This window comes from Dipodomys spectabilis, unplaced genomic scaffold (assembly GCF_019054845.1).
Source record: "Dipodomys spectabilis isolate Male_0828 unplaced genomic scaffold, ASM1905484v1 ptg000045l, whole genome shotgun sequence".
Taxonomy (NCBI): domain Eukaryota; kingdom Metazoa; phylum Chordata; class Mammalia; order Rodentia; family Heteromyidae; genus Dipodomys; species Dipodomys spectabilis.
Genome location: NW_024870722.1, coordinates 5,652,804 through 5,666,138, shown reverse-complemented (window position 1 = coordinate 5,666,138; position 13,335 = coordinate 5,652,804). Strand labels below are relative to the sequence as shown.

The 13,335-nt window shown below is 40.5% G+C and overlaps 1 protein-coding gene across 1 annotated transcript; it reads right to left on the bottom strand.

The window, feature by feature from the left end:
• Window positions 1–584: 584 nt before the first annotated feature.
• On the bottom strand, window positions 585–11,051 carry Fam8a1 (family with sequence similarity 8 member A1). The gene is made up of 5 exons (XM_042678525.1): window positions 10,265–11,051; window positions 9,092–9,212; window positions 6,059–6,182; window positions 5,218–5,357; window positions 585–3,519 (listed from the first exon to the last, which is right to left on the bottom strand). The coding sequence occupies exons 1-5, from the start codon at window positions 10,938–10,940 to the stop codon at window positions 3,375–3,377; spliced, it is 1,206 nt and encodes a 401-aa protein (XP_042534459.1). The 5' UTR covers window positions 10,941–11,051; the 3' UTR covers window positions 585–3,374.
• Between the last annotated feature and the right edge of the window lie 2,284 nt (window positions 11,052–13,335).

Below are 13,335 nucleotides of genomic sequence, written 5' to 3'. Positions count from 1 at the left end.
CCTACAGCATTCAGAACAGGCTACATTTGTGATAAAAATTTGCCTTTTTTGTTGTTGTCATGGGGCTTGAACTCAGAGCCTGCCCCTGACCTTGAGATTTTTTGCTTATGGCTAGTGCTCTACCACTTTGAGGCACAGTACCACTAACCGTTTATTGGAGTCTCATGAACAGTTTTCTGCCCAGGCTGGCTTTGAACTGTAATGGATCTTTAGATGTCAGCCTCCTCAGTAGCTAGGGTTACAGGTATGAGCCACCAACACCTTGCCAAATTTACCTTCTTGAGGAAACAATCTGTTTTGAATCCTGCCCCTTCCTATGAACTGGTCTAGAAAGGTTAGGCTGGGAAAGGATTTTATAGGCAGAACTGAAATGGCCCAGCTATCTATTGTGATGGCTCAACAGCTCTAAGGACTAGATGAATTTGACATTATGGCTTAGCTCTCATGCAGGTAATCTGCAGAAAGTACATATAAAGGTGGATGGTGTTTCTGAGGGCAATCTAGTTCTATAGCCACTGGAAAAGTTTTATCTCGAAGCAAGGACTAAATAGCAAGCCTTCTCAAAGAAACAAAATGCAGATGAATTGGTGACTCAAAGTATTTATTTGAGGATACAATACAAATTGGTGACATACTAAAGATAGAATGCCAAGTTATACTGATAGTTGGGCTATTAGGTGAAGCCCTGAAACACTGAATTGCAAGGAAATATGTACGTATTGTTTGGAAGCACATGTAAAGACCTTGGCCTTCGGTACTAGGGATTGGGAATGACAAATATTTGAAATAGTATTTCTTAGATTGTAGAAGTGCTTGTTACCTAGGCCCATAGCCTGTTTTAATAGGGACAGAACAAATTTAGTATTCCCTCCTCTCCACACCCCCAAAAGACTTTTATTCCACCAGCAGGTGTAAATTTTTAAACTCCTTTCTACCATCCTTTCCACCCAAGCAAATTCCTCTATGAAAGTATAAATAGAATTTTACTATATAAAGACATTAAAAACACTGAAGACTCATTTTTTAATGTAAACAAAGTGACTCTGGCAAATCAATACTTTGTAATAGTGGAAAGTTCAGGTTTACTATCCAAATGTGTTGGCTTGCATTCTATGGTCACAGCAGTCTAAAAGCAAGGCTTGTCATCACACATCTGCTCAGATTCCAACTCTAACATTGAACCCTATCCATTGTGGGTACTGAAATTTTTCGGGTTGCATTAATCACCTGTCAGTTGTTTTTAGGCTGAACAACAGAGTAGGTAACGGCAATAGTTCTTTTAAAACAGTTCAGAGCTGGAGTATGTTAACTGGGATTTTTTCATTTGGCTTGAATTCTAAGTTTTTAAAGATTATCTTACTAATTTGTTTTTTGAAATGATGAATGATGTTTGTACTATGGATACAATTTCCTATTACCTTTTTGGGGTAGAGTGCCAATTCAACATATAGAAAATCAGTACAGTATACTGACAGAAAAAAAGCGTTCTGAGGGCACTCAGCCCAAGAGAAAAGCAATGCTAAAGTTATGTTCTTTCCCCACCCTACCCCCCCCCCCCAAAGTTAACGTCTTTTTCTGTAGCCTCTGAATTTATAATAGGTTTTAGATTTTGTTCTATGTGCAAAGTAAATACAGGGCTCTATAACAAGTTCACAGCTATTAATCTGAGTGACTCATCATAGCAAATTGAAGTATTTTAACTTACATTAAATTTCCTTTTTTACTGTACTAAAAAAAACAGTCTAGATGACAACAGTAGTTAGTGAATCTCAAGGCTACATGACTTACGGACATTTCAATTTGTATTACTCAGTCTGAGGCAGATGTGTATACCCAGAATTTACATAAAATTTCCCAACTTATAGTATGATTAAAAGATGACTTTTTTTATTTCCCACAAGCTACAAGAAATGATCTATTTCACACTTAGCCAATAGGCTGTGAAGTTAGGTTTAACAAAAATAATTTTGACAGGCATGGTTTATAAGATTTTCCAATGATAAGGTATTAAGAACATCATTAGGTTTCTATAAACAAAATATATTTTTAAATGTTAAAACCCCACATTAGAAACTGATACAGTGGTAATACATACTGCATTTGCTATTAAGAACAAACAAAAGTTTAAGCAATCTAATTCTGAACTGTGTAATACAGCTTAGTGTTCTGGGGTAAATATCACAGTGGGGGAAAATGACAGAGAATAAAATACAACAATAAATAGTGCAGGTACATTTCAACACAGCTACCTGGAACATACTGCAAAAACACCTACACATTTTGCTTCAAGTAAAGTGACACATTGCTTAGCATTTTCCCAAAACTATTCCTAGTAGTCTGAAATGAGCATAAAGCAGTTAGCGTTAATTTCTGGAAATGATATTCCCTCTTGCTTTAGAAAGAATGGGTCATAATGGGATAATTACTAATATTTCACAGGTTACTACTATTTTAGAGTTATTCACAAAATACTTTGATGTTAACAGTCACTGAACTGTATAAAATACAAAAGTAATTACGTGTGAATATGTTGTATATATAGGAAGTTACATATTCAGAACACTGAAAAACACTAATACTTTATCCATGCTGCACACACTGGGAATGTTGTTTTACAGTAAATGTGCAAGTTTGATGGAAGTTTCCCCCATATATAGTATGATTTTAGGGCTCTGAGGATACCTGCACATGAATTTAAGTTAAATTTACAGTAAAAATTTACTCATACTCTCCCTACCCATTAAAAGCAACCACTAATTTACCTTTCCTTTAATACATCAATGATAATATAGCATTATGACAATACTTTTTCATCACTTGGAAATAAGTACAAGCATTAAGTTGTAAAGTGACACCTCTGTTCTGGTGAACTGCAGTGCATGCTGGGAAGTCCTAGGTAACGGAACTGCCGGGCTTGCCATACTCCTTCGCAGCTCCCAGCACCTGGGATGGGTGTTCCTCCCATCCCACAAGAATTAAAGAGGAACTAATCAAGTGTTTACAAAACACAACTGGACATTTTCCATCATTTTGGGATAAACCAAAATACAGTTTTTTAAAGTTTCATTGGAGATTTCAAAGCTGAATATTAGATCTGAAGAAATATTGCCGATTTTGATTATGAAAGAATTTGCCTTCTTTTTTACCTAAATATTTCCTTTTTGTTTTTAAACACTAATGTTTAAGGTTTTTCTTCTGGAAAAGTTCTTTGGCATTCAAGTAAAATCAATACTTTCAGAATAGTCACCTCCAGCAAGTGGAGTGACTGATTTAATTTCTAATTCAATTAATGTAACCCAGGGATACTGAAGGCCTTGATACATAATTTAGTCTTGTCATTATTCCAGTGTGGAATTTAGTGTTTTGGAAGGTCATCATCTGACCCCATTTCTTTTTACTACAATGGTTCCTGCTACAATGTCATAGGCTGTTCGATTATGCTGAAAAAACAGCAGAGTGATGAAAGCAGGGAAAAAAGAAGCAATAGAAAAATTCTTGATCAAAGCTCGTATGGTGGACCTAAAAGATTAAAGCAGAAGCATCAAAGTTGTGTCACACTAGCCACATACAAACTAATGGTATCTTTATCAAGGTCAGACAATACTAAAGCATTCAGAATATAGTTGAGATGATTCTTAACCTTTGATATGTGAGCTATTTTCAAGTATATGATCAAATCACCTGGGCTGTTCCTAAACTCAAAAAGACAAGAACTTTCACATTAAAACACTAATAAACATCTTAAGATATGAACTAAAGGTTTGCCGTATTTCCTTTTTCTTTTTCTTTTTTTTTTTTGGTAGTAGTCTAGGACTTGAATTTGGGGTCTGGGTGCTGAGTGTTTTCCCTCAAGCCTAACATTCTCCCATTTAAGGCACAGCTTCACTTCTGTCCTTTTTGGTGGTTAACTGGAGATAGAGTATCAAGAACTTCCTGCCCTGGCTGGCTGCCAACTGCAATCCTCTGATCTCAACCTTCTGAATAGCTAGGATTACAGGCATATGCCACTGGTACTTGGCTTTTCTAGTATTTTGCCAGAAGCAAAGAATAACTTCTCATTGTTTACCTTTTCACAGTTACTTATTATTACCATGTGTTTCCAGAATCTTCTAAACTGAGTATGTTTAGTGGGGTCCCATTTCCTACCTTAAGTGAAGTACTAGCACATTACATTTTTCTTTTGTCAGCTCAGCTCCTTGGTGGGATCTAGTCATTAAAGGATGCCTTAAACTTTCAATGATAGCCCAGAAATGGGAAAATTATCCTAATGTTACAGTTCTGCCCTTTTGTGCCCTTAAAGGCTACAATAAAGTGCAGTAGTTGAGTGTGAGCTCTGTCTGAATTCAGACTAGTCGGTTTCAAATCCATCTTCTAATTACTGGGTGTGCTACATATGCAAAAATGAGATAACAGCATCTACCATACAGTATCAGTATTGAGTTAACTAATATATATGCAATGTTACTATCAATCCTTGGTATAAGAGAAGTGCTCAATATTGATTCCCATTAATAGATTAGGCAAGAGAGCCACAAAATTTTAAAGAACTGCTGCTTCCAGTCACTTATTTTCACCTCTGGATCATTTTGGCAGCAGTTACATATGCACATTTTGTTTGGCTCGCCTGATTACCACCCACTCATTTCCACAACTTCCATCACCAATAGTTGGAGTCTTCCAGAAGTACATGCCCACAGTTAGCAACAGGGAATGGAAATATTAATTACAAGCTTTACCACTGAAGAGCAGATGTAGGATGCATGCGTGTATGCCAAGCTGTCAAACTCACTACCTATTTAAGATGAGCTAATGGTGGATGTTACCATTTGGCAGCTCAAGGTAAGGCAGTACCTAACCCAACAAATAGCCACAGATCCCGGGATTAACAAAGCTGGGCACTAAAAACTGATTGGTATTTTATAAAATGACTATCTTGAATATACATACTGTGTAGACAATCATACAAAATGCTTATAAACTTAATAAATGTGAACCTACTATGAAGAAAAAAATACCGGTATTCTAGAAACACTTGATCGAACCTCTAACTCACTGAATACAGTCCTGTGTCCATGAGGGGACACAGCCATTCTGAGCAGTGTGTACACACTAAGGCACTAATGAAGTCACTAGGCAATATAACCTTATGGGACCATAAGGTTCTATTCACTGAAACTATGGGAGTATACAGTAGATCGAGCCAGGAAAAGGACTTACGTTGTAATGCTGACATTTGAGGAAGGGATGACTAGAACCCGACTTGGAGCAATAAGCACTGATGTATCACATGTCACAACTCGAAGCCCTAGCAGAAACTTTCCTGGAGTAGCTCCACCAGCTCCCCAAATACAAATAATCTAAGAAAAAAAAAAAGGATTTTAAAGTAATTTATTGGCTCAACTATATCATTACTATAGCAACTATATTATTACTTCAGTTTTAAAGTATCACTTTAAAGTTTTACTTTGGCTTTAAAGTAACATATTACTGCCATTTACTGCAGTTGGAAGACAAATGCACTGAAATGGAAACTCAAATGTTAAGCATTTAATACATTTCTACAGTCTTAATACACCACCATAAGATGTCTACTGTATTTCTCTATGGCCCATGATACTTCATAGCAATTTGACGAAAAATAACCTTTCAAGTTCTACAGCCAAACAGCAAGTATATTTTGGGATTACAATCTAAGAAAGAAGTGCATATAAATTAAATTTGGAAAAAAGTATAAAGACACTTGGAAAATACATGAATAATTATAACCTGTTTTTCTTGAGGGTACTGGGATTTGAACTTGGGGTCTTGTGCTTGCTATGATGGCTCTGCACATCTTGAGCCATACCTCCAGCTCCTTTGGCTTTTAGCTAATGGTCTCATGTTTTTGACTAGCTGGCCCTCCCACTTAGCCACTGGAGGATCTGAGATGACAGGGCATGTCACTATGCCTGGTTTATCTGAGATGACTCTCTTTATAACTAATTACAAATTCTTGTTTTTCTTGGACTAATATTCTAAACTTATTAAAACTTAATATTTGCTTTAGTCAGTAACTTACCTCATAGAAACAAACCAATAATCTGTATATAAGTGCCACAATCATCATTTTCTGCAAGTCTTCCATTGATGTGTCTTCATCTATTTCTTCTATTATATAATGCATAGCAAACTTAGAGATATCCCTATATAAAATAACAGTTTGGGATTATAAAGAATTAGTTGCCAGAACAGTTTTACTTCTTAAAAATTGTATGCCACAAATTTTAACTGAAATTCTAATCTTTATGGTTTTTGTGGGGTTTTTTTGGTTGGTCATGGGGCCTGAACTCTGAGCCTGGGCACTGTCCCTTAGCTCTTCAGCTCAAGGCTAGCACTCTACCACTTAAGCCACAATGCCACTTCTGTCTTTTTCTGCTTATGTGATGCTAAGCCATTGAACCCAGGGCCTTATGCATGCAAGGCAAGCACTCTACCATTGAGCCACCTTCCCAGGCTCCAAAATTCTAATTTTTTTATGTTCCCAGCCATCTAACTTCACAAAACTTTCATTAGCTTATTCAACCAACCAACCGATGAAAAACCCCAAACAGCATGATCATACATATGTGCTACCTATAGGGTTGGGGGTAACTCAGTTGTAGATGTTTGCATAGCATGCTCAAAGCACAGTGCTGATCTCCAGCACTCCCCAAACCAAGAAACAGCCAAGGAACGGTATCATGAGCAGGTACTATATACTAGCTCTGGAGACACAGTATGAACAAATGGAAAATGTCTCTGCTTCCATGAATAATAACCATGAAGTGGGATGCAAACTAAAATAGTTTGGTTACACTTAATCTCGAGAAGCCTTCCCAGTAATGACCTTTAAGCTATCATCAGAAAGATAAAAGAAGTTAGCTAGAGCAAGGGGGAAAAAATGTTTCACAGAGAGGAAACTGCAGGAGAGAAAGCTAGGGAGCAAGTGATATGGCTCAAATATTTTGACAGCTGAAAGTAAGAAATATTAACTACACAAAGAAACTCGGACTTTATTGTACTTTGTGTCTCAATATACTTTCCATAAAAAAAAAGAAGACAAGGTTGGGCGCTGGTGGCTCACGCCTGTAATCCTAGCTACTCAGGAGGCTGAGATCTGAGGATTATGGTTCAAAGCCAGCCCCAGCAGGAAACTCTGAAACACTCATCTCCAATAAACCATCAGAAAACCAGAAGTGGCGCTGTAGCTCAAGTGGTAGAGCGCTAGCCTTGAGCTGAAGAGCTGAGGGACAATGCTCAGGCCCAGAGTTCAAGCCTCACAACCAAAAAAAAAAAGAAGACACAGAAGACTGCATACTTCACTTAGAGTTTAGTTGTTATCCAACCATGTGGTAACTAACTGGAATAGGAAGAAATAATGATGAAGAAAAATAGCCTGGCAGTTGGTCTGGGTTAAAAGCTATCCAGGAGACTAAATGTACAAGAGCTGGTGTTGCTTAGATGTGTTCAGAGAAAGGGAGGGTCACAGTATCACACTGTCACTTAGGTTTCTGGTAAGCATGCTAAGGTTTGAGTATGATATGAATCCACACTTTTTCCTTTTTTTTTTTTTTTGGTTATGCCAGGAAATGTTGGTTGAACTCAGGGCATGGGTGCTGTTCCCTAGCTTTTTGGCTCAAGGTTGGCACCCTACTACTTAAGCCACAGCTCCACTTCTGGCTTTTTATGGTTAACTGGAGATAGTCACAAAGACTCTCCTTCCTGAGCTGGCTTCTGTGATCCTCAGATCTCAGCCTTCTGAGTAGCTAGAATTACAGGTGTGAGCCACCAGTGCCTGGCTACCTGTGTCTTTTCAAGTTCTGACAATTGTGCTCATAAACTCCAATTGCAAGCAAGTTTAACACATATTGTACATAAGAAATGCTTAGCAAGTGAAAACTGCTGTTATGATTATACTTAATCTGAAAGGATTATTCAAGGAAATGTCTCACTTTGAAGTGGGACTTAACAGATAATACAAACTTCCCTTTTGGAAATGCTACTCCTTGGTTCACCTACCAAATGCTCTCTAGCTTTTGTCTTTACAGGCTCCACAGATAATCTGAGGGAAATTAGTTGCTGGCCTAAGAGAATAGTTCATAGAAACCAGGTTTGCAGGTTCATCTAACCTACTTTTAATAATAGATGAATTTCCCACAGATCTTTTTTTTTTTTAATTTAATTTAATTTTATTTGTGAACATACTGTACAGAGGAGTTACAGTTACATGGGCAGGATAATGTGTACATTTCTTACCAAGCATTGCAGCCTCCTCCTTTGTTTATCCTTCACATCCCTTCCCAGCCTCCCCCCTCCCCCCCTAATCCCAATCCTTCTCCTTCCTCCCTCCCCCCAGCCCCCCCCCCCACCAACATTGTAAAGTTCGTTTTGGACATGACAACTTGTACTTCTCATTGTTGCAACAGGTCCACCTGTATCCTTAAACAACTGGTTTTTCCCCATCTCCTCCACAAGTTATACTGACATCAAATATAGTGAAAGCAAGGGTTATACTGTGGGGGAGGGACATACAAAGCAACAAAGAGATAATCTTATAAATGTGTTAGAAACACATGCATGAAAGAAAAAAACATTAAAATACACATCTAAGGGTTCATTTTCCTGACATCACATTATCTGACCTTTTCCGCTTGACTCATACATATACTAGATATTACAAATAAGGGAAACCATGGGACCTACGTTTCTTTGGGCCTGGCTTACTTCACTTAATATAATTTTTTCCAAGTTTTTCCATTTCCTAACAAATGGGGCAATGTCATTCTTTCTGATGGAGGCATAGAATTCCATTGTGTATATATACCACATTTTCTTGATCCATTCATCTACTGAGGGGCATCTGGGTTGGTTCCATATCTTAGCTATGGTAAATAATGCTGCAATAAACATTTTTTTTCCTTTGTACTTATTTTTAAAAAGCCCACAAGAAAACAATAAACCTGACAAAGCTCTAGCAAACCTACTGTCCACTGAGTTAACTTGTAGGCAGGAATAGAGCTTAACCATGTTTCTAAGCAGTAGAAATTGTAAACCTTTCTGTAAATATCCTTACTTTATTCCACTGAGGTGCATAATACTTAAGACAATTGTTGCTTTTATAAAGAAGAGAATGAAGAAATCCACCATCTCTGCCATAAATCTGTGAGCCAAGGATGGAATAACATACTCTCTGCCTGCAAATTAAAAAAAAAAAAAAAAAAAAAGTTAGGAAAACTCATTGCTTCATATAGGCCTGAGAACACAAGCTAGATAATGAAAACCAAATCTGGCCCCAATTCCTCTTACTGATTCTGTCAACCAAGTGTACCTGTCAGTAAAATTAACAACAGCATTCTACTATTCACAATGTTTAACAACTATTTTCACAGATAAATTAGAATAAGAATAGGGTACCCAATACATTTTAGTGGATGGGGACTTGAATGAAAAAAAGCTAGATAACCACATCCAGGTAAAACATTACACACTTTCAGTAAAAATCAATGTTAAAAACAGGCCATTTGTATACATTCCTGTATCCTACGAACCCAATTCATTTAGTTGTTAGTTTCAATAAAAGATCCAAATGATTACCAATCTGTAATCCTAACTTCTGAATGGGATCATATCCAGGCATCCATTATTCCTTGTAATACATACACATACATTCACACACGGCTAAATACAAAGTCTAAATAATGAAGTTAAATTGTAGCTGATTCAAAATATTCTAGCTCCTATACAGAAGGCAATCAATTAGATATGATTAAAAAGCCAAAGCCTAGTCAAAGCTATTTGCATTCATACCAATTTGCTTTTATATCCATCCAGTTCCTCTGGTCCGAAAGCAGCCCACATCTGAATTATACACCCCTTCTCCCCCCCCCCCAGTATTAGCAGTCTTTCTCTTCCAAAAGTACGTTTGCCCACCTGGAAGTTGAGCTTTGGATCTTGCTCTCCAGAGGGTAGAGATCAACCTAAGAGGACGGTGTGAAGAGCAAAGGTTTTCCCCTCAATGTGGTAAGGCCTAGCTAGTCTCGTGAGTAAGGAAATCAATTGGTAGGGCCAGATCTACAACAAGAAGAAACTGCACTGCCTGGGCTGTCTGTCCACTTTGGTAATGTTAGGCGTGGGCACAGGATGACGGATTGCACGCGCACGGTGACCAATTCGAGCAGCACTGCTGGAAAGCATGCCCACCTCTCCCTTCCGCTTGGTCCAACTCCGATCCCCGCTGCTTTCTCACCTGCCTGCCGTCCGGTCTCGGTGGTCGTCCGCGAAGGGGCGGCGGTTCCCCCTCGGGTCGCTGGAGTTGCCCGGGCCGACGCCTGCACGTGAGGGACCCGGGGACCCAGGCCGGCGATCGCGGCCGGGGTGCTGATGCCGGCGGCCGCCCCGGGATCGGGCGCCGCCACCCCGGCACTCAGAAAGTAGAAGGGGTTGTAATAGGCCAGCTGCGGGGCGGGCGGCGGCGCGGGCGCGGGCGCGCCGGCCGCGGCGGGGCCCGGCGGGCCCGGCGGGGGGCTGCCGTAGGCGGGGAAGGCGGCCAGGCCGCTGTGCCAGGTCAGGTAGCCGCAGTAGGACTGCCATAGCCACTCGTGCACCTGCCGCGAGTACTCGCGGGCGCTGAGCCGCGCGGGCCGGTCCCGCGGCGCCGCGGCTTCGGGGACCTCGCAGCCGGCGGGCTCCCGCGGCCCCGCGTTCGAGGCCGAGGCCCCTTCCCTCCGCTTCCGCGGCGGCTCCGCCTCCTCCGAGGGACCCGGGGATGGGGGCCGATCCCGGGCCCGGGGTTCGGCTTGCGACCCCTCCTGGGGGCAGGGGGCCACGGCGGGGTCTGGCCGGGACGGGATGGGCTCGTGATCTCCTCTACCGTCTTCCTGTCCCGGAGGGCGGGCTCGGGCCTCCTCGGACCCCTCCGCCATCGTCGCCACCAGGGCTCTCTCCGCGGTACCTGTCACCGCGCCACTTCCCGGCCCCAACGGCCCAGGAGCCACCGCAGCAGCCACAGGCGTCAACAATCCGACACCGGAAGCGGAAACCCCGCCTCTCTGAGCATCACCGGAAGAAGCAAGGTTGGGGCGTGGCTAAGGCCCTACTTCCGGACCCTGGTAGTTGCTGGCTTGTTGGCTTGTGGTCCTGACCTGGTCCTTTCTGCTTTACAATTTTAATGCAGTGTAAGTCCCGAGACGCCTCCAGAGACTGCATGGAGTTGGACTCAGGCTGTTCTTGTTCTGGGTGAGCGGGATTTTCGACGCAGATCAAGGAGACTGTGAAGCCCAGTGTGTTGTATTTTATCCCATTAGAAGATGAGCTATACCTATAGAGAACTCTAGGCATATCACACAGTCAGACCAAAGGAGGATAGGGCTAGGGAGGAACTCCTCTGAACATTTAAAACACACTCCAGAAAATACAAACACTTTGCTGTTTGTTGATTGTGGGTTTGGTTTTTGTTTCTGATTTTTTTCTTTTTAGAGGGACAATGGGGCCGGGGTTATGCTCAGAAAGGGAAGGAGGGAGGGAGGGTAAACAAATGCAATCATGCTATTCAGTATACACCATGTGGAAGATGAACTATGTAACTTGTGGGCAGGAAGGGGAGGGGGGAAACTAAGGGAAAGCAAAGGGAGGGGTGACGTCTAGAAGAAGAAATGTACACATTATCTGAGTAACGAAATGATATCCCCTCTGTACAACACCTTAATAATAATAAAATTATATTAAGAAAGAAGATATGAAGTCAAGCTGAACTGGGACATAGATGATGATGGATTGGCTCAAAGTAGAGATTTTCAATTGGAAAGGAAGAGGATTGCGTTGGTTTAAAAGGTATATACATCTATCAAAACGTATTGTTTCTTCATTCAGTAGGTATAGGTTTTGTTTTTCAACAGAAATTGTATCTTTTCTCAAACTCATTGCCTCAACCTAAGATACCTTTTCTATTTTCTATTAGAGAAATGCCAAAGGCTATGTCAGCATCTTTTTGTACCTTAGGCTAGACAGTTTCCCTTTCCTCTGAACTACACACACAAACCTCATATATTTATATTTTAATATACTGTCCATGTCCTTAAGCTGGTAGGCCTCTTGGTGGTAGCAATATGATTTTTTTTAATCCCTGTTAGGTCCCCTGGGAGAAATGGCCCCCTCCCTTGATTCTCTTCCATATACCCTAGTCCTACCCAGCACCTGACCCAGGCCACCGGCTTGCCCGGGAGCAGTGGGAGGTCCCCCAGGCTCTGAGGTCATTTCCCCACCCTCTGAGGTCATCTCCACATCTGCTGTGTCTCCTTCCCCCCATATAATCTCTCCTGCCATGAGCTCTCTTGCTCCAACTTGTGTGAGCCAGCAATTTGATTTCTCTTTCTCCTTTCTAATAAACCCTCTTCCACCTGAACCCTGTGGTCAGTTCTTTTCGGCAATCCTTACAATCCCAAATTCCATCAAAAGGATCTTCAGTGGCCAAATATTGTGGGAATACCAAATGATGTTTTCCAGAATCATTCTTTACAAGACCTAAAAAAAACAGCCTTTACTCTTAAAAACAACTAATTATCTGGTTCAAGGGAAAAACTACCATGAAAGAATTGAAACCTATTCAAGATTATCAAGTATTCAACATATTCACGTATAGTATGAATTCAAAATAAGGGAAAGGTTGTGGTGGGCTCTAGCTACAATGATTTACCTTTGCAAACTTGGTTTCAAAATCAACTGGTTTTGTTTCTGGTTTGGTACTGGAGCCCAATACCATGTAGGAGAATTCTATTAACTTGTTTCCTCAGGAAATAGTCATATTTGAATAAACATGCATTCCACATTTGATTAGGGAAATAAGAGAAGCAGGAGAAATGAAGTGAAGATGGTGTGCAATATTGTGATTGTTAGAGACATGGAATTTGTTTTGAATAACTTTATGGTACAGCAAGCAAAGACATTAAGAAAATGAAAAGGGAAGGGAAAACTTAAGAAATGAGGTAAAATAACTGGCAAGAATGAGAAATGGAAAAGGTGAGTTCAGGAAGACTAGAATAAACACAAGTATAAGCAAATACAACCAGAGATAATGCCTGAAGAGAACTAAAAATTGAATGTGTAATTTAAGTTCATAAAGGAATAAAGAAATGATTGGATAGAAATGATAAATATTGAGGACAGGCAAAGAAGATCTAACATAGAGGAATAATGGATTCAGAAATCCAAAGACTGTAGCAGAATAAATACAACATGGTATGATTCAAGAAACCTTTTCCTGAATTTCACACACACACACACACACACACACACACACACACACACACACACACACACACA

Coding starts and splice junctions, on each gene's coding strand:
- Fam8a1 (XM_042678525.1), bottom strand. CDS start 10,940: ATGGCGGAGGGGTCCGAGGAGGCCCGAGCCCGCCCTCCGGGACAGGAA. Junction 5,358..6,058: donor TATTGGTTTGTTTCTATGAG/GTAAGTTACTGA, acceptor TTTTTTTCTTAG/ATTATTTGTATTTGGGGAGC. Junction 3,520..5,217: donor TCAAATGTCAGCATTACAAC/GTAAGTCCTTTT, acceptor TTAATCTTTTAG/GTCCACCATACGAGCTTTGA.